General features: G+C 38.0%; 1 protein-coding gene across 4 annotated transcripts in view; it reads left to right on the forward strand.

Annotated features, from left to right (window-relative positions):
• The window catches only part of CTNNA2 (catenin alpha 2), a 1,291,223-nt gene that overhangs the window by 262,970 nt on the left and 1,000,556 nt on the right, over window positions 1–27,697 (forward strand). For all 4 annotated transcript variants that reach the window (XM_081596598.1, XM_081596599.1, XM_081596600.1 and 1 more), the window contains one exon: window positions 20,302–20,497. In XM_081596598.1, coding sequence (XP_081452724.1) covers window positions 20,302–20,497 — 196 coding nt within the window. The remainder of the gene's footprint in view (window positions 1–20,301; window positions 20,498–27,697) is intronic.

Below are 27,697 nucleotides of genomic sequence, written 5' to 3' on the forward strand. Positions count from 1 at the left end.
GGGCTTCCTAGGTAGCTGCTGCTGCTGCTAAGTCGCTTCAGTGGTGTCCGACTCTGTGCGACCCCACAGACGGCAGCCCATCAGGCTCCGCCGTCCCCGGGATTCTCCAGGCACGAATACTGGAGTGGGTTGCCATTGCCTTCTCCAGTGCATGAAAGGGAAAAGTGAAAGTGAAGTCGCTCAGCCGTGTCCGACTCTTAGCGACGCCATGGACTGTAGCCTACCAGGCTCCTCCATCCATGGGATTTTCCAGGCAAGAGTACCGGAGTGGGGTAATAAGTGCAACCATCAAAAGCAAAGACATATAGCTAATAAGTCAAGAGTACAGATGAAGTGAAATCATAAAAATTCAACTCCTCCAAAAGAAGGTCAGAATAGAAGGAAAAAGAATTAGAGAACAGATGGAACAAATACAATACAAATAGCAAAATGGTAGATTCAAACCCAAATACAGCCATAATTACAAATATAGCTGAAAATTACATAAACATTCAAATTAAAAGCCTTACATTTTCAGATTAAAAAGCACAAGCAAACTCTTTCCTCTCTATAAGAAACCTAATTGAACTATAAATGGTTTACAAATTAAAGGACAAGTTCTAGTTCTGGTCTTACCTTGCGGCTCAGCTGGTAAAGAATCTGCTTGTAATGCAGGAGATCTGAGTTTGATCCCTGGGTTGGGAAGATCCCCTAGAGAAGGGAAAGGCTACCCACTCCAGTATTCTGGCCTGGAGAATTCCATGGACTGTATAGGTAGAGCTAGTGGTAAAGAGCCCTCCTGCCAAGGCAGGAGATATAAAAGATGTGGGTTCCATCCCTGGGTCAGGAGGATCCCCTGGAAGGGGAATAGCAACCCACTCCATGGAGAGAGGAGCCTGGCAGGCTACAATCCATAGGGTCGCAAAGAGTAGGACATGCCTGCATGCACGCAGGCAAAGAGGACGAGTACCCAGGTTTGGCTGCAAACATGGACTATTGCTACTTACTTCTACATGACTTTAAACAAGAATCCATCTGGTGTTATTGCTTTCTGTCATAAGATTCATATCATTATTCAGTATTGTGCAGATTCATTGAGAGAAAGCATCATAAGTACTCAGCAAAAAAGCTTTTACAGAGCAAGTGCTCCAAGAATGTACTTTCCTTTCCATCCAGGGAGAAGGGCCATTTGCTGAATATTGGCTTAAATTTTTCTGGTATCCTAAGGTTAGTAATAAATAGATTGCACATCTTGGTTTGGGTAGGGTCTGTGAGCATCTCCTCAGATCTCGTAACTATGCATATCCAGGTGTCTAAGAAAATCTAATCATCTAACTACTGTAAGACTGCTTCCTGTCATCTCTTATTTTCACCCTTCTTTACCTTTTTTTTTTTTCCTTTTTAGTAATCAGTGCTCTGGAATATGATTACCTTATTATGGAATTGTCTTGTTATGTATTATGAAACACCTTCTTCCCTTAATGGCTTATGAGAGTTTCTCCGGTTCTTTCCTACAAAATCTCTGTGACCTGTAGACTTACCATGTATCTTCTATGGTCCTTCTTTCTCCTAGAAGATGCTCTGTAGCCCAGGAGTAAGTAGTTAGAACACAGTAAGTGATGAGATGCTATTGATATTGCAAAGAAGTACATGTGAGTTGGCTACTCGCGTGTTTGTCCATGTGCCAGCTGACCTGTGGCCTGCATGGCTCCAAGTACAGGGGTGAGATTGTGCTTATTTTAGCTTAGATGCATAGACCATATAAAATTGCCAGCAGTTTGCAGTTGGGAAAAAATATCTGTATCTGTACCTATATCTATTTATCTCTCTCTCTCTCTCTCTATATATATATATATATATGTATATGTACACCCTAATTTGTATGCACACTACTCAAGAGTATATAAACAGGACCTAAAATGGTCTTGAATTTGTTATATAGCCTGGTGATTTAAAATTGAATTTTGAAGGTATCTTTAATGTCTATAGACAGGGGAATAAGAAACATAAGAAAAGGAAGATTGTATTTTGCTCTCCCCTATCTGAATTTTGCTAACTACAAGAGATTTATTGCCAGTTGATTTAAGTGGTGATAGTGCTAATGAGACCAGTCTTTCAGATGTGATCCCTAGACCAACAAAATATATTGATTTTTCTTAAGAGTGAGTCAGGCAAGAGAAGACATATTTTATCTGTGCTGAGAAAGGCTGTGAGAGCAGTAAACCATGTAGCTTTTATGTCCTTTACATATGGAGTACATTTTATTACTCTATTCCCTATGCTAATATTGATAAAGTTATATGAAAAAACCAAATTAGAAAAATGGTGGTTAGAACAAGAAAAATATGTGAGATGAGACCACATGTTATGTTTTGAGTTTGTAATTTTGAGTTCAAAAATTTCCTTGGCTATAAAAAGTGAGTGGGTTTTAAATAGTCTAATGAGGCAATCAGTTCTGTTGCTTATCTGCATTTACAAAGAGCAAATGGAAAACCAGAAGTGACTAGGTTAATTAGTCTAATTAAACACCTGCCTAAGACTTCCTGGCTGAGCAAAGCTCCTGCTCTTCAGAATCACTGCTGCTGCTGCTGTTGCTAAGTCGCTTCAGTCGTGTCCGACTCTGTGCGACCCTATAGATGACAGCCCACTAGGCTCCGCCGTCCCTGGGATTCTCCAGGCAAGAACACTGGAGTGGGTTGCTGTTTCCTTCTCTAGTGCGTGAAAGGGAAAAGTGAAAGTGAAGTCACTCAGTCCCGACTCTTAGCGACCCCATGGACCATAGCCTACCAGGCTCCTCCATCCATGGGATTTTCCAGGCAAGAGGACTGGAGTGGGGTGCCATTGCCTTCTCCGTCTCAGAATCACTAGCACATTGCTAAAAGTATAATTTTCCACAATGTAAATATTCAACATTAAAAGTTATTGAACTATTCTCTATAGTCTATATGAAAAAAGTAAAGAAAATGCAAATTTAGGTTTTGCAATTAAGCTCATTTAATGGTGCTATATAGGTATTGTCAGTTTAGAAGATTATGAAAACATAATGGAAAAAAAAATGAAGTGCATATCTAAAGAAAATTATGAGGAACTTCATAAAATACTTGGGTAAAGAAATTCCATGGACAGAGGAGTTTGGTGGCTTATAGTCCATGGGGTCACAAAAGAGTCAGACATGACTGAACACAGTGCATGCATACAAGAAACTGGAATGGTTCCCAAGCATCAGCAGGGCTCCCCATGAGCCCCAGAAGGCTTCCAGTAAGACACCCAAATTATTCTAGAAGATCCCTGAAAAGGAGATTTCTGAGACTCCTTTGTTAATCCCTCTAAATTTTGACATCAGAAACTTCTTTGTTAAATTAATAATCTCCCACTTATTTATTTAGGATACAAGGGATTTGTTGTTCAGTCACTCAGCCTTGTCCAACTCTTTGTGACCCCATGGACTGCAGCATGTCAGATTTCCCTGTCCTTCACCATTTCCTGGAGCTTGCTGGAAAGTGACCTAGCACACACACATGCACCTATGTTATAGAGCTAAGCACTCTAAATAAGCTGTCGTATTTAAACATCAGAACATATCTTGTGTGCGTGCTAAGTTGCTTCAGTCGTGTCTGACTCTTTGTGACCCTATGGACTGTAGCCCTCCAGGCTCCTTTGTCCATGGGGATTCTCTAGGCAAGAATACTAGAGTGGGTTGCCGTGCTCTCCTCCAGGGGATCTTCCCGACCCAGGGATTGAACCCGCATCTCTTAGGTCTTCTTCATTGGTTCTTTACTGCTTTCGCCACCTGGGAAGCCCAGAACATACCTTTGAGGTATATATGATTACCTTCACTTTTAAAAATAGAAAACTGAGTCTCATACTGAGTAATTTCTTGGCCAGATGAAACATGGTAGCTCCAAAGCCTGCCTTCTCTGAATTGCACTTTTACTGACATTTCAATCTGCAGTGTTGCTTCAGGACTGATCCTCTAGACCCCACTCTGCAATTTCAAAGATGCTAATACAATTTTTTTAAGAGAAATGATATTCTGAATTAGAAAATGAGATGCTTGCTTTTTTGTGAGTTGTCCAAATAAATGTTCACAAGAAGAATCTTGACAAGATAATTATAACCTGCTCGTTTTCCCCTTTATTTCATCAACAATTCCCAAGAACCTTGAAGCCTTTGAGAAGTGATGCTTAAGAAACGCAGCTAGACAATATGCAGTGCATTCAAGTGGAAGGCTAGCATTCTGTCCATAGTGCAATGACCCTACAGTAAAATGTCACTGTGCTCTTTATTCAAGCCATTGGCATTTTATCAGTGGTTTGTAGCTTAATGGGAGAATAATAAAGTACACTTACATATCAAACTCAGAAAATGTCAGTAGATGATGTAATTATATCTTTGAAAAAAAGGGAACATTTAAAAAAGGGGTATGTCATGCACACTGTAATGAAATTGTGTAGCCACATCCATTTTCTAGCTATAAAATACAGTTGCTTTTGGTTTGAGAAATTTGTACTGTTATGTAAAGTGAGGCAAAGATGTGTTGAACATTGTCTTAGGGGAATAAACTGCCAGTATTAGACAAATTAAAACTAGAATTATTCTCCTTCAGTGGGCTTTATGAGCTCTGGCAAGTGACTTTCTCAGTGCTTCATGTTGTTGTTGGAGTAATAGAATACTTTCATTTCCTCATTCTCACAGACATGTGCCATGTGTGTGTTAACCTGGGCATATCTAGGAACACTTAGTGCTTAGGGTTCTCTTACGGAAAAATGAGGTCGCATTATTAGTCATGATTAATTTTGATTCTAGAGTAAAGACTTATCAACAATAGAAAGGAAGAAGTTTGGGTGGTATTATTTTGCTTCTTGATTTTGGAGAAAAACTATTTTAAAATATGCAAGTGGAGAAATCTTGTTTCAGAATTTGTTGCTTTTCTGTTAAGTGAATCCTCTGCGGCTTGCAAGTATCCTTCCCTTTATGTGAGTCTAGTAATGTCACTTCTGTTCCAAGAAGTGTTAATATTATGGCTTTTGTATTTTTCATTTTAGTTTTAATTCCAGTCATTATATTTTTGTGTTTACCAAGAATCTAAATCCTCTTTATCAATACTTTCAAAGAGTGGCTTGAAATTTACATTTCAAACATCATAGTTATCAGAATCTGGAATCTGACACATTTTAAAAATATATGTCACATGTACTTTATTCAGCCCCTCGTGGCACCCCTGCCTCCAGAGGTGCCTGATCTTGGACTCCTGAACTCCTTGGGAGTTCTGCAGCATGAACTGTCATGTTCCCATAGCTAAGGACATATGGGTCACCCTTCTTTGGTCTACTGAGTCAGTTACCCTCAAGTCCTTCTGTTTCCCAGCTTCCAAAATTTTGGTGGCTTCAGTGATCTACTGATAACCCAGAGTCATCTCCTGTCATCTTCTCTCTGTACCTTTTCCTTGTGCATTTATGCCTTTGATGTCTTTTTGGTGAGTTAGGAACAGTAACATCTCCATATTAAATTGGAAGTCTGTTTTAACTTGTGTATTTGTTTATTGTCTATATCCTCCATTTGATTATATTTTCCAAGAGCCAGGGACCTGGCCTTGTTCACTACAGTATTTCTACCATCCAAACACTCCCTGCTATATCATCCATATTGAATAAATACTTGCTGAATATTTATATGCATGAATGAATGACATGTGATATGGATCTCTTTGTACAGTGTTTACAGCCCAATAAATGGGTGGATCAGATGATAAAGTATCCACCTGTAATGCAGGAGATGCAGGAGACACAACAAGCTTCAGTCCCTTGTTCCAGAAGATCCCCTGGAGAAGGGAATGGCAACCCACTCCAGTATTCTTGCCTGAAAAATTCCGTAGACAAAGGAGCCTGGTGAGCTACAGTCCTTGGGCTCACAAACATCATAGAAGTTTTCTTATCATGATTTAATATCCAAATGGGCCTTTCTGAACCATGGGTTGATTACCTCCAAGGGAAAATTTAAGGGCTTCAGTGCCTTTCAACTTGTGGCTTCATCATCTTCAACATCTGTTTCCAAATTTCTAGCCTGAGGGAGAAATCATCTAGGAGATGTAAGTGGCCCAGGTTGAGAAGAGCACATATCACTTGAGGCTCACCTTCTGTTGGTTAGAATTGTTAACTGACCACACAAACTCCAAGGGAGGCTGGGAAACATAGTCTTACCTTATGAACAGAAGGAAAAAAAGTATATATGATAGCATCAGTCATTTTCATTAACAATAATGAAAATAACAAATAAACCCACTTTTCGCTAAAAATAAATATATAATATATAATTTAAATGGTTACATCTTCTATATGCTTTAATCTTTTTAAGGTTTTGCAAATCATAGTTATTTTAGGCCATCATTAGCTAATATCTCAAGGAAACTGGAATGAGATTCATTGTTAGAACTAATGGGTGTACATATATATTTCAAATTCTCAGCTCTGATTAGCGGGTCTTTTTTTCAGCCTCACAAAGTGTTGACAAAGAGCTTATATTATGAGTAGAGGGAGGGTAATTAGAAAGTTTGGAATGAACATATACGCCCTGCTATATTTAAAATAGTTAACCAAAAGGGACCTACTGTATAGCACAGAGAACTCTGTTCACTGTTACGTGACTGCCTGGATGGGAGGGGAGTTTGGGGAGAATGGATACACGTATACATATGGCTGAGTCCCTTCACTGTTCACCTGAAACTATCACCACGTTGTTTGTTAACTGTCTATATCTCAATACAAAATAAAAAGTTAAAAAGGGAGGGGAAGGGGGACGGTCATCCTTGCATTCGCTTCTAGTTAAATGGGGGTCACAATTTTAATACTATCGTTAAGCTCATGTTTCTTTGCTGGGGTCCTTTTAAGTTTCTGGTCTGCTTTGTGAGGGTGTTTTTGTATGTGTCTGAGAAACTGGTTAACATAATCCTTAAATCCTCTTAACCAGGTATACATTGAAGTGGAAAGTCACCATTGCCAATTCCCTGGATTTGTGGACCTCACCTTTCTTTCAAGATGCCCCACTTGTCATATGTGGCTCAAGGCCATCTGATGTAGAAGTGGGGTGGTGGCACCAGTTTAAGTCATTGTATGAAACATTACTCTGGCTTAACTTTTAATTTCCTATTTTAGAAAAAAAGCCAGTACAGTGTCTTGTTATTTTTCTTGGATCCTGTGGATTATCCACTACCTCCTGTAGGGTGTTTGGACCCTGTGTTGGAATCCACTGACTTTAAAGAAGGAAGATGTTGAACAAAGTGGAGTTGTCATCAAAGATTATAGTAAAAAGACTAGATGAATTTTCAGGTTACAGAAGCTTTGGTTAGCTGGATCCTTTAGTTAACATAGTGTTGATTGGAAAATAGTGTTGATTTATTTATTGCAGTTTCAGATTTGTGTGTGTCTACTCTTTCTTGTAATAGTCTAGTTTCTTTATTCATTTTATTTGAACGTTAAATTCAAAATAGTGAATCATGAATGTAATTTAGTCATTCTTCAATTTAAGGGAACATTAAGAACAGCATAGGATTTTCTCAGATGAGCGCTAATGTTTAGAACATTTAGGATGTTTAAAAATGGAAACGCTTCACTCACTTAAAATCCCTGATTCTAAGCAGTTGCTCTTTCAGTGAATTCTGACACTGTTTCAGTGTCTCAATTTTGAGCATCATTATTCATTGCTGAACGTGTAGACATTTTGAACGTTATGCAGATTTTAGGAAAATCTGTGTTGTTACTAGATCTTTTAAACAAGTTTGTGTCATGTGATTGTTTGAGTTACATGTTTTATCAAATCTAAGATGCCATCAATTGTAAGATATATATATTTAGGTAGCTTTAAGAAAAAATAAAATTCTATCAAATGTACCTTTTACATGGTAAAGATTATAGAATTCATCCTCACTTTGCATATTTAAAAGTGTGGGAAAATGTATTTTCGAATTGACAGAATATATTTCACTGTCTTCCATTAAAGGCTTTTTGAGATTTTAAAGTATACATAAAATACTGAAATGTTAACATATCTTAAAGGACAGTGATTTTAAAAAAGTGAATGTGAGTATAGATGAGTGAAGATTGAGACTAATACAGTAATAGTAAACATTAAACCCTATCGTTTATAATAGGGCCACAGACTTCGGTTAAGCCTTTTTTAAAATTAAAGTTAGTGCAAAAAGGAACAGTTTATCTATTACACAATTTAATGTCCATGAAATAAAGTCAAAACAGCTTCTAAGGAGAGGTTCCAATATTCTTGGAAGTACTGCTGCTGCTGCTGCTGCTGCTGTTAAGTCTCTTCAGTCGTGTCCGACTCTGTGCGACCCCATAGACGGCAGCCCACCAGGCTCCGCCGTCCCTGGGATTCTCTAGGCAAGAACACTGGAGTGGGTTGCCATCGCCTTCTCCAATGGATGAAAGTGAAAAGTGAAAGTGAAGTCGCTCACTCGTGTCCGACTCTTTGCGACCCCATGGACTGCAGCCCACCAGGCTCCTCCATCCATGGGATTTTCCAGGCAGGAGTACTGGAGTGGGTTGCCATTGCCTTCTCCGTTGGAAGTACTAGAATCATACAAAAATTTCTCTGTATTAAGAATGATATCTTATCTATGACTTTAGATTACACACAGTGAGCTTTCTACTACCCTTTGTGAGTACTCCTCAGTTGAGATAAGTGGTATCACAGTGAGGCAGTAAAAACATTTCCACCCCATGTCCAGTATAATACCATTTCTCTCTTTGCTTATTTGTTTTTAGTGTGTTTGAGATATATCATAGGTGGAGAGAGAGGTGGCCTGAACTTCCTTCAAGCACAACTGAATACTGCTTCTCTCAGACAAGTTCTGGATGGCAGTGAATCTAGACCATATTCCTTGGAGGTTACAAGAAATATAGCTCATTATGCTGCTACTTAAATATGAAACAGCATGCCTTAATAGACAGAGGAAAATGTTAATTTAACATCTTTTAAATTTTACAGAAAATTGTTTTTTTCTGAAGAACAGTTGCCTAAAGAGAAGGCCAGTCTATTTCTCTTGGCTTATAGATGCTGGTGAGATACTTGCTAGGAAATAAGTTTGAATCACTTCTAATCTAAAGATGAATGGGTGATCCGGGGCCCAACTCATTCACTCTGTAAATTGTAACCACAGAAAGTTTATCCTAGGAAAAAAAATTAATGTATGTATAACTGGCTCTTCATCTTGGCCATAGAAATTCCTCAAACCCAATCATAGAATGTCATTTTAGAGTTAGTTTTGAAGATCTGCTTTTTGTTGTTAACAGATTTTCCTTGACTTACAATGAGATTATGTCCTGATAAACTCATCCTAAGTTGAAAATATCATGTTGTAAATTCATTTAATCTATCTAACATACTGAACATCAGAAGTTAATTGAGCTTACTTTAAATGTGCTTCGAACATAGCTTTATAGATGGACAAAATCGTCTTACACAAAACCTATTTTATTTATTTTTTCAAAAATTAAAAAAAAAATTACTTTGGGCTAGAGTTGATTTACAATGTTATGTAATTTTCAAGTGTACAAAAAACTGATCCAGTTACACATATACCTAACATACAGCACTGGGAACTCTGCTCAATATTTCTTTAGCCTACATGGGAAAATAATTTGAAAAAGAATAGATACATGTATATGGATAACTGAAGCATATTTTAAATAAAGTGTTGAATCCCTAATGTAGCTAATTGAATACTGTACTGAAAGTGAAAAATGGAATAGTTGTATGAATACAGAATAGTTGTAAGTGAATCCATTGTTTCTCCTTGTGATCATGGAATGGTGGGTTGACTGGGAACTGAGGCTGCCTCTACCCAGCATCATGAGAGGGTATCATAGCACATATTGCTAGCCCAGGAAAAAGATCAAAAATCAATGTTCAAAGAATGAATGTGTATTTCTACTGAATGCATATCGCTTTCTCACCATTGTTAAGTTGAAAAGTGTGTAAGTCAAACCATCATAAGTTGGAAACTATCTGTATACTCTTCAAGATAAAGTATTTGGGGAAAGATACCAAAGCATCTGAGTGGGAAGGCCCTATTTAAAAGTTGAGAATGAGTCATCCAAAAATAATAAATGGGAAACATTACATATAGGCTTTCTTTATAGCAGTAATCAACTAGTGGCAGTTCAGGTCTGTTTTAGATAAAATAAATCCTTACCTTCAAAGCTTAAGAATGCATGCTTCCAGGACTCTGTATCAGTGAACATACATCCTGATTTACCTTGTCAATATCCGAAAACTGGGAGGAAATTTCAAAGACAAAATGATGAGAATTATTCTTCAGTTCAGTTCAGTCGCTCGTCGTGTCTGACTCTGCGATTCCATGAACCACAGCACGCCAGGCCTCCCTGTCCATCACCAACTCCCGGAGTTTACCCAAACTCATGTCCATTGAATCAGTGATGCCATCCAACCATCTCATCCTCTGTCATCCACTTCTTCTCCTGCCCTCAATCTTTCCCAGCCTCAGGGTCTTTTCAAATGAGTCAGCTCTTTGCATCAGGTAGCCAAACTATTGGAGTTTCAGCTTCAACATCAGTCCTTCCAGTGAACACACAGGACTGATCTCCTTTAGGATGGGCTGGTTGGATCTCTTTGCAGTCCAAGGGACTCTCAAGAGTCTTCTCCAACACCACGGTTCAAAAGCATCAAGTCTTCGGTGCTCAGCTTTCTTTATACTCCAACTCTCACATCCATACATGACCACTGGAAAAAACCATAGCCTTGACTATATGGACCTTTGTTAACAAAGTAATGTCTCTGCTTTTTAATATGCTGTCTAGGTTGGTCATAACTTTCCTTCCAGGGAGTAAGCATCTTTTAATTTCATGGCTGCAATCACCATCAGCAATGATTTTGGATCCCCCCAAAATAAAGTCATCCACTGTTTCCACTGTTTCTCCATTTTTATTCCTCTTTAAATGACTAGTGCATCATTACAAAAGATCATCATTTGTGATTCTGACTTCCGAAGCTGTGGAAGCATCAATAACTATGGTTCTTATAATTACTTCATTTTTCCTAAAGCAGAATGTGGAGTTGTGTTTGGAAAAACACACCCTTTCAATACGAAATTCTAATGCAGTAGTTTCTATGACATGGAAGTCTTACTTTATTTATCAGTGAGACTGCTATAAGTCTGTATTATCACTTCTTTTTGATAGAGCACTAGCATCATCACGCTGGTTTCTCTCCAAAATGTACAGTATACATATACCTTAAATTTCATGGAGATTCTGTGCAAGGAAATAACCTTTAATGGGCTATACCACAAGGTGAGCATATATAGTAAGTCATATTTATGCTTATTATATAATTACTAAATGCATAGATTAAGTTGTGTGTGTGTGTGTGTGTGTGTGTGTGTGTGTGCATTAGTCACTCAGTCGAGTCCGACTCTTTGTGAGCCCATAGACTGTAGCCCACCAGGCTCCTCTGTCCATGGAATTGTCCAGGCAAGAATACTGAAGTAGGTTGCCATTTCCTTCACCAGGGGATCTTCCCAACCCAGGGGTTGAACCTGCATCTCCTGTGTCTCTTGCATTGCAGGCAGATTCTTTACCATCTAAACCACCAGGGAAACTCTAGATTAGGTCGAAAATGAAAGTGTTGGCTGCTCAGTTGTGTCCAACTTTTTGTGGTCCCTTGGACTGTAGCCTACCAAGGTCCTCTGTCCATAGAATTTTCCAAGCAAGAATACTGGAGTGGGTTGACATTTCCTTCTCCAGGGATCTTCCCGATCCAGGGGTCAAACCTGGGTCTCCTATATTGCAAGCAGATTCTTTACTGTCTGTGCCACCAGGGAAGCCCCAGATAGATTAGGTTATCTGGGAGTTATTCAAGGAAGACTTCATTTTGACTCATTACTTGGTAATTATTTTTTAACTTGGCACTTCTCAAAACCTGACTTAAGATTCTATTACCATTAGAGCATTTTAACTCCATTAAAGAGTTTTCCTCTTTAAGGAGTTTTTCATTTATCTTTAGTTGCTCCTGGAATAAATAACTTGTTTTTGATAATTTTGTTTTCAAATATTCACCTCACAGTGCTCTTGCTTTTTTTTTTAAGCTGCAACAGTAATCAAAGCTCTCTGTTATGTTTGCTGAGTAATTATGACAAATGAAATACTTCAGAGCAGTGCAGCAACAGAATTCACAAAGTCTTACTACACACATCTGAAGAGTACATGAATCTAGTAAAATGGTGCCAAAGTCATCATCTTTTTTTTTTTTTTTTTAATTTTCAACTCTTGGTTCTCTTTCATTGGTTTTCTGGAGAGCTCAAATATTGGCTTAAGTCACAGCATTCACATCTGTATACTCTTACTTTTCCAAGTTTCTTGTAATTGTCTAATAGAGAAAACTGTCTTTCAACCATTTGATCAATTCATTGACAAGTTGTTTTTTATATGTCACAGCCCCTAAAATAAGAGGAAAGATTTACCTCTAGAAGCCATTGCTATTTCTTTCTCACTTTCTTTTGCTTCAGCTAAACTGCTATTTCTGAAAGTAAAGTCCATAAATGATACATATCCTAATTTTATGTGATGATTGTGAAATATCCTAGCAGAGACCTACATAGACAGAAGCACTATAAGATCTATGAATTTTCCTTCTAACAAGATCAAGGTGACTCTAAGGTATGATAAATCTGATAATCATTCTTCTAGAATTCAGTGCTTCTCAGATATTATTGGGCATATGAATTACTTAGGGATCTTGTTAAAATACAGAATCTCTTTTAGTAGATCTGGAGTGGGCCTTAAGAGTCTATATTTCTAACAGTTCCTAGGTGACAATGATAATCTTCAGAGCTTACTTTGAATCAACTGCCCTATGGATAAGGCTTAGACAAACTACACTGTTGTTGGTTATGGACACAATTGTTAAGACATAATGCCTTAGTGACCTCACCATTGCTTATCATTTTGGAAAAAGTCTTCTGTGTTTAATGCACTTGTAAATCCAGGAAGCAGAGAACTGATCAAATAGAAGAGATGTAGTCACTTAAGTTGTCTTACAGTAGAACACATTGCAAGAAAAAGAAAAGATGAAATGGTGTTGGCTAACTGCATTACTTTCCACTGTATAAGAATGGAGGGTCTATTCCTATAATAGAATCTTAGGTGATGAGAAGTCTATGTCCACCTTGGTCTCATAGTTTTATACTCTTATCACACTGATCCCATCACTTCATGACAAATAGAAGAGGGAAAAGTGGAAGCAGTGACAGACTTTATTTTCTTGGGCTCGAAACTCTGTGAACCTTGACTGTAGCCATAAAATTAAAAGATGGGCTCCTTGAAAGGGAAGTGATGACAAACCTAAACAGCATATTAAAAAGCAGAGACAACACTTTACTGACAAAGGTCCATATAGTCAAAGCTATGGTTTTTCTAGAAGTCCTGTATAAATGTGAGAGTTGGACCATGTAGAAGGCTGAATATTGAAGAATTGATGCTTTTGAATTGTGGTCTGGAGAAGACTATTGAGGGTTCCTTGGAATGCAAGGAGATCAAACCAATCAATCCAAAAAGAAATCAACCCTGAATATTCATTGGAAGGACTGATTCTGAAGCTGAAGCTCCAGTACTTAGGCCACCTGATGGGAAGGGCCAACTCATTGGAAAAGACCCTGATGCTGGGAAACATTAAAGGCAAAAGGAGAAGAGGCAAGCAGAGGTTGAGATGGTTAGATAGCATCACTGACTCAATGGACATGAATTTGAGCAAACTCCAGGAGATAATAAAGGACAGGGAAGCCTGGCATGCTACAGTCCATGGGGTCACAGAAAGTCAGACACGATTTAGTGACTGAACAACAACAGCACCATACCATGACATATCTGAAAATAGGTGCCAAACCTCTGACTATTGCTGAGCTTTTCCATTGGCCAGGGTTCACTGGGAGCATCATTATGTCAAGATGGCAAGACCGTTGACCACTTACTTATACTCTCATCTATGAACTGTAGGATTTTTTCTCTTCTTTGATGACAGGCAGAGATTTTGAGTAAATATTTGAGGTGGGACTAGATAAAGTCAAGTATCCTTCTAAGCTAAGGTTGAGGAATGTACTGAGAGGGACCTTATTGAAAATTTAGAGAGAAGTTGACACAGCTAATAAGTCTGAATGATGTGATCAGTAGATCTGCTTAAACAGTGTTGATACAAAACTATACTTAGAAATGATACAAGAACCTCTGTGTTCATAGTGCATTATTCACAATAGCCAAGTCATGGAAATAACCTAAATGTCCACTGAAAGATAAATCGATAAAATTGTGGTATATGTATGTGTGTGTGTATATACATATGTACATATATATACATATATATGTATATACACACACACAGTAGAATATTGCTCAGTCATAAAAACGTAATGAAACAATGCAATTTGCAGCAACATGGATAGACCTAGAGATTATCATACTAAGTGAAGTAAGTCAGAAAGAGAAAGACAAATATATGATATCACTTATATGTGGAATCTGAAAAGGACACAAATGAACTTATATTTAAAACAGAAACAGAGTCATAGAGAACAAACCTGTGGTTGCCACAGAGGAGAAGAGGTGGGGGAGGGATGGATTGGGTGTTTGGGATTAGCAGATGCAAATTATTATATAGAATGGATGAACAACAGGGTTCTACTGTACAGTATAGAAAACCATATTCAATATACTGTGATAAGCCATAATGGAAAAGAATATGAAAAAGTTATATAACAATCACTTCACTGTACAGCAGAAATTAATACAATGTCGTAAATCAACTACACTTCAACAAAATAAATTTTTAAAGAAAAGGTTGGTGGTAGCAGCAAGTCTTTACTAATGTAGGAGGAAGAAGATAAAGGTAGGGACAGAAAGAGGTAAGCTTAATGGCCCTTCTAAAAGCTGTTGGAGTTTGGAGAAGGAAGATATGTTACTAAGAGAATGAGCCAGGACATATTTCTAGGAAAAAGAAGACGTTAGTCAATAACACTAAATGAGACATAGTAGTCTGATAAGATAAAAATAATTTGATTCAGCCAATTCATTAACTACCTTAGTGAGAGATCAGTTTAAAGAGGACTCTGCTTCAAGATGTGTGGGGATGAAAGTAAAATTTCAGTGGGCTGAGAAATTAATGGAAAGGGAACAAGGACACTTTAACAAACACGTTTCTCATTTCAAAAAAATATTGGCACTGACTAATAAAATCTAGACTCCTTAGCTCAGCTCTCAGAACCTTTCAAAGTTTTATTCCACCACATCTGTCTTAGCTTGTTTTCTATATCATTGATGTACAGCCCCCTTCTCAAGTGAGAATGGTCTCCTTACTGCCTAGAAAACACCATGTCCATTTTCACATTTCAGTGTTCATGCTAATACTCTCCATATCTGTTGCTGAAACTTGTTTTCTTTTTCTTTTTTTTCCTGCACAAAAAGATATGCTTGTAAATTGTTAGAGAGATAATGGGACTGTGTAGATCTTGAATGACTCTTTCTTGGGTGAAAGTTGGTATGAGGATTAGACAGTGCCTGGTTAGGGTAAGAGGAGGCATTCCATTTAACCAAGAATTTCTACAGAATAATCATCTCTTAAAAGATTACCAAGAAGATGCACTAGACATGTAAAAGTCTGTAAGCCACGTCTGCCCCAGACCTAGACCCAGCCTCAATGTCAAACTTGAGCACAAAAGTTTATAGTCTCCAGGGCTCATTGATATGTGTCTTTATTATTTAGATCATCTTTTATGTTCCTCATTAAAATTATAATTTTCTTCATACAATGTTTTATATTTTGCGTTACAGTGATCTTGATAATATCAATTTATGATTATTGTGAGTAGGATATTTTAAACTAGATTTTTCATTGGTAACGCTGTTCGACTTGATTTGTATTGCTGTCTAGTATTAGCCACAAATAGTTCTAATAGTTTTTCTTTTAATTCTTTTGTATTTTCTTGATACCATCATAATCTCTATAAGTAATGACAATTTAGTGTCTACCTTTATAATATTTATATCTGTCCTGTATTTTTTCATATCTAAATTGTTGACTTTGTACTTTAACAAAACACTGAATAACAATGGGGAGAGTTAACAATTATTTCTTTATTCTAAACTGATTAAGACATGAGCATTTATGGAGCCACCTAATTTTCCCTCTATTCTGTGCTCTTACATCCATTTACGTTCTTCCACGTTTAAATAAATGAGTTTGCTTTCTAAAAGAGGACTGAATTGATTTGCTGCATCTGAAAGTAATCACACTTTTCTTAGGACCTTCCTGGTGATATTCCATGTTTTATCTTTTGGCACAAACATAACAGACAGTTCATACAGACTTGCCTATTATGAACATTACCTAAACTGTGCTTAATACAGTAATGAACCACGAGATAAGAGAAAAATTGAAATTTGTTTGCCCTTACAGAAAAGGAACCATAATGTAGTCATTTTGATAGATTCATTGGTAGCTTGTACTTCGTCCAGCCCAGCATTTTGCATACAAGCAAGGTGACAATATACTGACGTAACATACTCTTTTCTTAATTTGGAACCAGTCCATTGTTCCGTGTCTGGTTCTAACTGTTGCTTCTTGATCTGCATACAGATTTCTCAGGAAGCAGGTAAGGTGGTCTGGCATTCCCAGCTCTTTAAGAATTTTCAATAATTTGTTGTGATACACACAGTCAAAGACTATAGCATAGTCAATGAGGCAGAAGTAGATGTTTTCCTAGAATTCTCTTGCTTTTTCTACGATCCAACAGATGTTGGCAATTAGATCTCTGGTTCCTCTGCCTTTTCTAAATCCAGTTTGAACATCTGGAAGTTCTCGGTTCACATACTGTTGAAGCCTAGCTTGGAGAATTTTAAGCATTGCTTTGCTAGTGTGTGAGAAGAGTGCAACTGTGCGGTAGTTTGAACATTCTTTGGCATTGCCTTTCTTTGGGATTGGAATGAAAACTGACCTTTTCCAGTCCTGTGGCCACTGCTGAGTTTTCCAAATTTGCTGGCATAATGAGTGCAGCACTTTCACAGCATCACCTTTTAGGATTTGGAATAACTCAGCTGGAATTCCATCACCTCCACTAGCTTTGTCCATAGTAATATTTCCTAAGACCCACTTGACTTCACACTCTAGGATATCTGGCTCTAGGTGAGAGATCACACCATTGTGGTTATCAGGATCATTAAGCTCTTTTTTGTATAGTTCTTCTGTGTATTTTTGCCACCTCTTCTTAATATCTTCTGCTTCCGTTAGCTCCATACCATTTCTGTCCTTTATTGTGCCCATTTTTGCATGAAATGTTCCCTCAGTATCTCTGATTTTCTTGAAGAGATCTCTAGTCTTTCCCATTCTATTGTTTTCTTCTATTTTTTTGCACTGAGGAAGGCTTTCTTATCTCTCCTTGCTACTCTTTGGAACTCTGCATTCAGATGGATATATCTTTCCTTTTGTCCTTTGCCTTCAGCTTCTCTTCTTTTCTCAGCTATCTGTAAGGCCTCCTCAGCCTTTTTGCATTTCTTCTGCCTGGGGATGGTTTTGATCACTGCCTCCTGTACAATGTTACAAACTTCTGTCCATAAGTTCTTCAGACACTTTGTCTATCAGATCTGATCCCTTGAATCTATTTGTCACTTCCACTGTAAAATCATAAAGGATTTGATTTAGGTCATACCTGAATATTCTAGTGGTTTTCCCTACTTTCTTCAATTTAAGTCTGAATTTGGCAATAAGGAGTTCATGATTTGAGCTACAGTCAGCTCCTGGTCTTGTTTTGCTGACTCTATAGAGCTTCTCCATCTTCGGCTGCAAAAAATAGAATCAATCTGATTTTGGTATTGACCATCTGGTGATGTCCCTGTGTAGAGTCATCTCTTGTGTTGTTGGACTAGGATGTTCTCTATGACCAGTGCATTCTCTTGGCAAAACTCTGTTAGCCTTTGCTCTGCTTCATTTTGTACTCCAAGACCATACTTGCCTCTTACTGCAGGTATCTCTTGACTTCCTACTTTTTCATTCCAGTCCCCTATGATGAAAAGGGCATCTCTTTTTGATGTTAGTTCTAAAAGGTCTTCATAGAACCATTCAACGTCAGCTTCTTCAGCATTAGTGGTTAGGGCATAGACTTGTATGGCTGTGATATTGAATTAGCTTGCCTTGGAGATGAACTGAGATCATTCTGTCATTTTTGAGATTGCACACAAGTACTGCATTTTGGACCCTTTGTTGAGTATGAAGGCTAATCCATTTCTTCTAAGGGATTGTTGCCCACAGTAGTAGATATAATGGTCATCTGAATTAAACTCGCTCATTCTGGTCCATTTTAATTCACTGATTCCTAAAATGTCAATGTTCACTCTTACCATCTCCTGTTTGACCACTTCCAATTTACCTTGATTCATGGACTTAACTTTCAGTTTCCTATGCAATATTTTCTTTACAGCATCAGACTTTATTTCCATCCCCAGTCACATCCACAACTGGGTGTTGTTTTCACTTTGGCTTAGCCTCTTCACTCCTTCTGGAACTATTTCTCCACTCTTCTCCAGTAGCATATTGGGCACCTGCCGACCTGAGAGTTCATCTTTCAGTCTCATATCTTTTATATGTCAATGTGTTAGAGTAAATCCACATTAAGGAGAGTGCTCTTGTCCCTCAGAAAAGTGACTCTGGAGACATACTGTCTGTCTTCTGAAGGTTGCCTCTGTAAGTTGGGGTTTCCCTTGTGGCTCAGATGGTAAAGAATCTACCTGCAATGCAGGAGACCTGGGTTTGATACTTGGGTTGGGAAGATTCCCTAGAGAAGGGAATAGCTACCCACTCCAGTATTCCCATCTTGAGAATTCCACGGACAGAGGTTACAGTCCTTGGGGTTGCAAAGAGCTGGACACAACTGAGTGACTAGCGCTTTTTGTAGGTGAAACTGGAAAGACTATAAGTATAACTGACTCCATATACATTTTACAGCTAAGTACCATTTTTTGGCAGTCTAATTCTTAACGATTTTATCTTTCTTTTTTTTAGCTAGCCTTTGTGCTTAAATGTCCTTACAGAGTCCTTCTTTAATTCTTTGTATCTAATTAGTTAGCAATCAAAAGAAAGCTGAATATGATGGCTCCCATTTCTATAGTAACCACGTCTGAAGTAATGGTTCTACTTCATTCATCATGTTAGTTCATTTTTTCAATATTTTTTTCCTTCTGGTATTATATCTTTTCCAATAAACTGACTAGACGTTAATTGTGACTTGCCAAATCACTTTGCTTGCTCTGTAATTTGGAGTAAAGAGCAGAGACTAAAGCATTTAGAACTTTTCTGTGGACTAGCTTTCTTGATAACTCCAATAAAAGCTTTAGTTTGCTAAGCAGGACAGACACCTCAGTGCAAATAAACCACAACACCCACATTCCTATGAATCTGATAAAAATAATGCAGAGGTGCAGATGACTAGCTAAAGAGAATATGAAACAGTTGCATTCATTTCCCTCCCAGACTTCTCACTGGCAGAAAATAAAGATTCAGAAGTCGATAGGCGATAAGGTGTTTAAAAGATATTAAAAGCTTTGTTAGCAGATTAAATTGCTCTAGATGTAGCTCTAAAAGAAGTTTGGCAATTGAAATATGTATCCAAACTATGATACCTAGAAAAGGAGTGATAATGCAAATCTAGTTTCTATTCTGGAAATTTTCGCAGGTTAACCAAATGTTGAGACTGAGTCATTCAGGCTCTTCAGATCAAATTTACCACATTGTTTTTATAAGATGAAATTGGAAATAGCAAGAATCTTCATTTAAAGCCTTTAGAAAATGACACGTAAATCATGTATTTTGATGGTCCACCATTAATTAACTACTATTTCATCTCGGTCCTCACTTTTGAGCTCACTTGGGTCCTGGTTTTCCTGACTGAAAGCTCAAAGGCAGTTCCACCTTTTATTCTATTTTCTTTCCTCCCTGAAGCTAGGTACTCTAACCAGCACTATATTTGTCAATCTGTGAAAGCACAACCTCCAGTGGATTGGAAATTTTGAGCTACTTACAAGTCTTCTCTTCCTCCTTTATTCACATCCTTTTTTTTTTTTTTTTTCTTGCAGGAAATAAATAGCTATTAATTTATTTGCTAATCCTTATAATTTCACATTTTCCTTAAGATGAGGCTATGTGATATGTATTCATGATTTAATATACAAAGGATATTTTAAAATTATGAGATAATAATACACTATTTCTAGACAGTATGCAGAGCAATTTTACAATTGTTCTTTTGTATTTAAGGTGACAACACTTGTCAACACAAGCAATAAAGGCCCATCCGGTAAAAAGAAAGGAAGGTCAAAGAAAGCCCATGTACTGGCTGCATCTGTAGAGCAAGCCACTCAGAACTTTCTGGAAAAAGGTGAACAGATTGCTAAGGAGAGTCAAGATCTCAAAGAAGAACTGGTTGCTGCTGTTGAGGATGTACGCAAACAAGGTAGGAAGAATAATATTATTTTAGAGGGATGTATATGATGTATAAACAGTGGATTTTTTTCTGGAAAAATAAGACTACTCTTAAATAAGACTACTCAAAAGAGTAGTCTTATTTTTTTTTTTTTTTTGCCTCTGTCTACACTTCTCATTTTTAATTTTGCTGGAATTAGGTGCATAGGCAGGGGGAGATTTCTCTGTTGTGGCAGTTTAACACAGCTGCAGGCACTCCATGTCTGCTGGTGCTCTTCAGATTGTTTTCACCTGGTTAATGAAACCAGACTCTCCTGTCAAACTTAGGTTTTGGGGAGGATAGGATGAGAAACCTTTATATTTATAAAGTCACTGAAAATTCAAGATTTGATGGATGAAGGGAGGAGAAGAATACAGTGTAATAAAATTATTATTGCTTTTGTATGATTCCCAAATTTCTATTTTCAGTTCATGGCTTTTCTCAAAAATCTCTCTATCTGGTTAACTAGCTACCGATTGATCAATTATATAGCTAGGAAGCTATCAATAATACTATTTATTTATTATATTTAAAATTTTTAATTGTAGTAAAATACACATAAAATATATTATTATAACCATTTTAAGTGTGTAGTTTGGTCATGTAAAGTATAATCATATGGTTGAGTCACTAATCTCCATAACTTTTTCACCTTGCAAAACTGAAATTCTATACCTATTAAACAACCTCCAAGTTTGCCTTCCCCCAAGCCACTGGCAATCGCTGTGTAAGTTTCTTTTCTGACGAGTTTTACTACTCTAGATGCATGTTAAGTGGAATCATAACGTTTGTCTTATTGTGATTGGTTTATTTCACATAGCATAAGGTCCTCAAGATTTGTGCATATTGTGGCATATGTCAAAATGCCTTTCCTTTTTAGGTAGGGCTGGATATTATTTTATTGTATATTTAAACTGTGTTTCATTTATCCATTCATCCATTGGTGGACATTTGTGTGCCTTTCACCTTTTGGCCATTGTGAATAATCTAGCTATGAGCATGGGTATACAAATATCTCTTTATCACCCTGCTTTCAATTCTTTTGGATTTACATCCGGAGGTGATATTGCTAGATCATATAGTAGTTATATTTTTAATTCTTTGAGGAACTTCTATACTGTTTTCCATAGCAGCCATGCCATTTTATACTTCTACTAATAGCACACAAGGGTTCCATTTTCTCTATAACCTTGGCAACACTTGTGATTTTCTGTGTTTTTTTTCTTTTAATTTTATAGTAGTAATCACAGTGGATGTCAGATGATATCTCATTGTGATTTTGATTTCCATTTCTCTAATGATTGGCTATATTGAGCATTGTTTCATGTGCTTGTTGGCTATATTTATATCTTCCTTAGAGAAACGTTTATTTAAGCCCATTGCCTTGTTGTTGTAGAGTTATAAGAGTAGACCCTTTATCAGATATTGTTTTGCAAATAGTTTCTCCCTTCGTATGGGCTACCTTTTCACTCTCTTGATTGTATCCTTTGATACACAGACATTTTAAATTTTGATGTGGTCTTGTCCAGCAGCTTTAGTTGAAAATTCTAGGACACCATGAAATTAGAACAAACACCTATCTCCAGCCTCACCTCTGTCCTCTGTTTTCTGTCTAATAAATGCCACATTTGTTGTTATTCAGTCTCCCACTTGTGTCTGACTCTTTGCAACACCATGGACTACAGCACACCAGGCCTGCCTGTCCTTCATCATCTCCTCAAGTTTGCCCAAGTTCATGTCCATTGCATCGGTGATGCCATCCAGCCGTCTCATCCTCTGATGCCCTCTTCTCCTTCTGCCCTCAATCTTTCCTGGCATCGGGGGCTTTTCCAATGAGTCAGCAGTTTGCATCAGATGACCAAAATACTGAAGCTTCAGCTTCAACATCAGTCCTTCCAACGAGTATTCAGGGTTGATTTCCCTTAAGATTGACTGGTTTGATCTCCTTGTTGTCCAAGGGACTTTCAGGAGTCTTCTCCAGCACCACAGTTCCAAGGCATCAATTCTTAGGTGCTCTGCCTTTTTTAGGGTCCAGCTCTCACAGCCATACGTGACCACTGGGAAAACCATAGCCTTGACTATGTGGACCCTTGTCGGCAGAGTAAAGTCTCTGCTTTTCAATACACTGTCTAGGTTTTTTCGTCACTTTCCTGCCAAGAAGCAATCATCTTCTGATTTCATGGCCATAGCCATCATCTGCAGTGATGCCACATATATGTATTCAGTTGCAGAAATCTTGGTATCATGCTTGCTACTTCCATCCCCTTCCAAATACAGCCTACCACAAAGACCCATAGATTTTTTAACTCCTAGGTACCTCTTAAGTCGACCAACTTCTGTTTTAGTTATTTAGATGCACCATGTTTTACCTTCTCCAGGGTCTTTATACATTCTGTCTTCTCTCTCATCATTAAGAAAGACTCATTCTGCACATCCCAGCTCAAAGAACACCTTCCCAGGGAACCTGTCCCTGACACTCCTGTGATACTCTTTCATGGATATTTCCTTGTCACTTTCCACTGGAAAATATAATTTTTGTGAGGTGGCTTAATCGATAGCTTTGTTCTCTGCCACACTGGAAATTAATGAAGATAGAAAACACTGTGTTTCTTTTGCAACCATTGATTTGCAATGCTTAGCATTCATAAGACGTCAAGAAGTATTTGTTGAATAAATGAAGGAATAGATGATTGAGTGTTCTATCACCTTTCTACTTGCAAACCAGCCATTTTTCAATTTGCAGATGGGTATTTGGTCCCTGGAAATACCAAACATCCTTCCATACCCATAATCACCCTTCTTCATACTGCCATGTACTTCCTATTCTCTTCTTCAACCTAAATGTTAATTTTATTTACATAACACTCATGTAAATTGTTACTTTAATTCAAAGTGTTAAATTTTACATATTTCATCTAATGTCGATGGAATATATTTATATATGTGTTTTAGCAACATGATAGCTTCCAAGTTTCTAAGTGCTATTGACAACTGGTATTCCTTCTGAATTGCAGATGGGCACTTGTGTTCATGCATCTGTAGCCTGGATACTTTCTTTTTCTTTTTTTAGGTTGACTGGGAGATAATAAATTTTACACATTTAAAGTGTGATAAGAAAAAAAAAAATAAAGTGTGATAAGTTTTGATAAATTTGATAAGTTTTGACAGGTGTGTGCCATGAAACTATCACCACCGTCAATATAGTGAATCTCTCCTACTACAGAGGATTTTTATTAACTGGCCTCTAGGCTATTTTCTCAAAGATTTATCTGTCATCAGACGAGTGACATTTTCCCATTTAGTTCCCTTAACCACCTTTAACTTTCCCTTATTTTATCCTTAGAAGTTGGTTTTCACACCTTCTGTAGAAATTAATATTTTAGATTTCTCAAAGCTTGTATGAAATGCTGTTTTGGGGGCATAATATAATAACCAGCATAGTTTTTGGCCAGAATGTCCTAGGAATATTAGAGTGAGAAATTATAAAGAAGTTAATTTAGGACAGCTTATCGCTGTTGTTATTCTAGAGAATATTTTAAATTTCCATTATACTAGTGATTTCCTGTTACTGAGAAATTATGAATAAGGAATGATACTTACGTATCAAGCCCAGATGCGACATGTCCTTTTCTGAACAAGGTCAAATTCAAGGAAATGTTGTTATATTTGCAAAATAAATTTTCCTGGAAAAATACTTTGAAATTATTTTTTCTGTTTCTCCTATCTTCAAATACTCTCAAATACTCTTCACATGTCTGTCATGTGTATGCTTTTCATCTCTGACAGCAGAGTCCTTGGGCCCTCCTTTCATTTCTGTGCCCACAGGCTCTCTTTTCTGCTTTCTGCTCCAATTTGGTTCTTTATTGTGTAACCTCCTAGCCTGCCTGGCTTTGTACAGATCTTCTGATTGACTGTTACCCAGATTTTATTTACAAGTGAGAGGCTGAGTTGACTTTGAGAGAAAGATGGGGAGCAAGGAGGATGGGGGAGCAAGTGAGGACTAGGGTAGGGATATTTAGTCACTGAAACTTTGAAACTTAGGTATCTTCTCTTGGAGAAAGAAATGGAACTCACTCCAGCATTCTTGCCTGGGAAATCCCATGAACAGAGGAGCCTGGCAGACTACAGCCCATGGGGTCACAAAAGAGTTGGACACAGTGACTAAACAACATCAACAACATTCTTTCCTTCCAGCATAGAAATCTCTTTCTAAATTCAGAAATTATGAAAACACTTTCCTTCTTTAATGTTTCTCTAGCATCCACACATGCTTACTTATTAAATGATATGTACTTTAGGAATTGAATCTATCATATATAATCTTTTCTGTTGAATTGTTTTTGCTTCTTTAAATCAGGTGGTGAAAAGCATTGTCCCTTTTAAAAAATATTTTCAGCCTGAGTTAAATGCCTGAAGTTTTAGTATAGTACATATTCATTTTCATATTTTTAATATAGAATCATTTACGGTTATTCTTTCAAAGTTTCACAACACTCATGATTATAATTACTGTAATCTGACAAGGTTATATATGAAATTATCTATTTAACTATGTCATTATTGTATCTCATATAGTTAAACTTAGTGTTGAATTTTGTAATCACTAAAAATATATATCGTTTAATCCTAAGCTGCATGTCAGATTCGTTTTTAGGTGCTCCATTACATGGGTGATAATATTCTTGTGTGCTCAGTAACTCAGTCATGTCCGACTCTTTGCGACTCCATGAACTATAGCCCGCCAGGCTCCTCTGCCCGTGCAATTCTCCAAGCAAGAATACTAGACTGGTAGACAACATTTTTGCCCTAGAATATTTCAGTAGATTTTCCTGTACTCTAAATTATAGACTGCAAAAGAAGTATATGAGCAGCATTTCTATTAAAAATAAGTAATGAAAATAAATTACTTAAGTATATATAAAAAAGAGAAATAATAGTCAAAGCCTGCTGCTGCTGCTGCTGCTGCTAAGTCGCTTCAGTCGTGTCCGACTCTGTGTGACCCCATAGACGGCAGCCCACCAGGCTCCCCCATCCCTGGGATTCTCCAGGCAAGAATACTGGAGCGGGTTGCCATTTCCTTCTCCAGTGCATGAAAGTGAAAAGTGAAAGTGAAGTCGCTCAGTCGTATCCGACTCTTCGCGACCCCATGGACTGCAGCCTACCAGGCTCCTCCGTTCATGGGATTTTCCAGGCAGGAGTACTGGAGTGGGTTGCCATTGCCTTCTCCAGGACTCATATTGCTTAGGTTTATTGTAACATTACAGAGAAAACAAAACAAAAAGAGAAATACTTTGAGTGTCTGGGATTGGAGTGATGGTCATGGGAATAGAAATAAGAACCTAAATATTATAGACACTGCAAAAAAGAATAAAAGATTTGCCACTTGGTGAAGGGAAGAGACAAAATTCAACATTTATTCCATGTTTTTGGCCTTAGACAACTTAATTGTGACATGTTAAGAGATGATAGTTGAGGAAAGAGGACCATTTTGATTTTAAACATTGGTGGATAAAGGAATCTGCCTAGCAGATGGTTAATACTATGGAAATGAAACTTTCAGTTCAGTTCAGTTCAGTTGCTCAGTCATGTCCAACTCTTTTGACACCATGGACTGCAGCACGCCAGGCTTCCCTGTCCATCACCAACTCCTGGAGCTTGCTCAAACTCATGTCCATCAAGTCGGTGATGCCATCCAATCATCTCATCCTCTGTTGCGTCCTTCTCTTCCTGCCTTCAATCTTTCCCAGCATCAGGGTCTTTTCTAAGGAGTTGGATCTTCGCATCAGGTGGCCAAAGTACCGGAGCTTCAACATCAGTCCTTCCAAAGAATATTCAGGACTGAGCGGGTGGGTTCTTTTCCACTAGCACCACTTGGGAAGCCCTATTTCCCTGGACAAGAAGCTTCTAATGTCACATTGGAATCCTGCCTCTCTTCCTCCAGCCACCCTATTAATATGTAAATCAATGCAGCCCAGTCCTAGAAGAAGGAAGGCAGTGTCCTCTTTCCTGCCCCACTTCCCACAGAGGCTGGCCTCTCTAAGGAGAAGGAGCACTGGGGTATTGCAAGAATTCTGATGTCCTCTGCTTATCCTCTTTCTCAGGTAGCCCTTGCTTTATGCCCATACTCTTTACATCCTAAATGCTTGAGTCTCTTAGGGATTCTGAGTATGTGTGTGCTAAGTTGCTTCAGTCATGTCCAACTCTTTGCAACCCCATGGACTCTAGCCCCCAGGCTTCTCTGTCCATGGGATTCTCCATGCAAGGATACTGGTGGGTTGCCATCCTTTTTCTATGCTGAGCTGCTGCCTTCCTACCTTTGTATGGATGGTATCTTCCTGTGTTGTGATATGAGTTCTTCTCATTGACATGAGACTTCACTCCTGTATGGTTGGAGGGCTAGGGGAGCAGGTCTCTAATGAAGGGGACCACTTTCCAAGAAGAGGAAAATTCTAGGACAGAAAATGGGGATATGAGAGGCAAAATGAGGTGAGAAAGAAATGTCTCACTTCTTGGAACCTGTATTCTGCTGAGTGTAGATCCATTAATTTAAAAAATAATATTCAAGTAATATAACAGATGCATGTTTATTAGATCAAGTGAAGAGAAGACCTTGAAGTTGGTATGATGAGTATCTTTTCAGTCTCAGTGCATCTGAGTCAAGGATCTGGTGATCGTCTGTTGTGTCCACACACTGCTATTCACTGTCCCTCCCAAGGCACCTCCTTCCCTCCTTTATAGAGGCTTTTTTCCCAAGCGTTTCTCAGAGTGAAGTTCACACACAATGCAGTTCAGAATTACCTGGGTGATGATGAGAGCTATCCATAAAAGTTTGTATTCCTGCACCCAGCCAAAAGCTTCCCAGATGGCTCAGACAGTAAAGATTCTGCTTGCAATGCAGGAGACCTGGGTTTGATCCCTGGTTGAGAAGATACCCTGGAGAAGGGAACGGCTATCTACTCCAGTATTCTTGCCTGAAAAATTCCATGAACAGAGGAGGCTGATGGGCTACAGTCCATGGGGTCACAAAGAGTTGGACACAACTGAGTGACTAACACACACATAGCCACAAACTTAGATTCAGTATAGTTGGGGTAATACTGGGAATTTTTGTTTCCAGATAGGAACCAAGTGAATCTTATGCTTCCAAATTTTGAGAATTGCTAATAGCCTAAGTTTATTGCATCTTATACA

Source organism: Giraffa tippelskirchi, chromosome 4 (genome assembly GCF_054371585.1).
Source record: "Giraffa tippelskirchi isolate mGirTip1 chromosome 4, T2T-mGirTip1v1.2.pri, whole genome shotgun sequence".
NCBI lineage: Eukaryota > Metazoa > Chordata > Mammalia > Artiodactyla > Giraffidae > Giraffa > Giraffa tippelskirchi.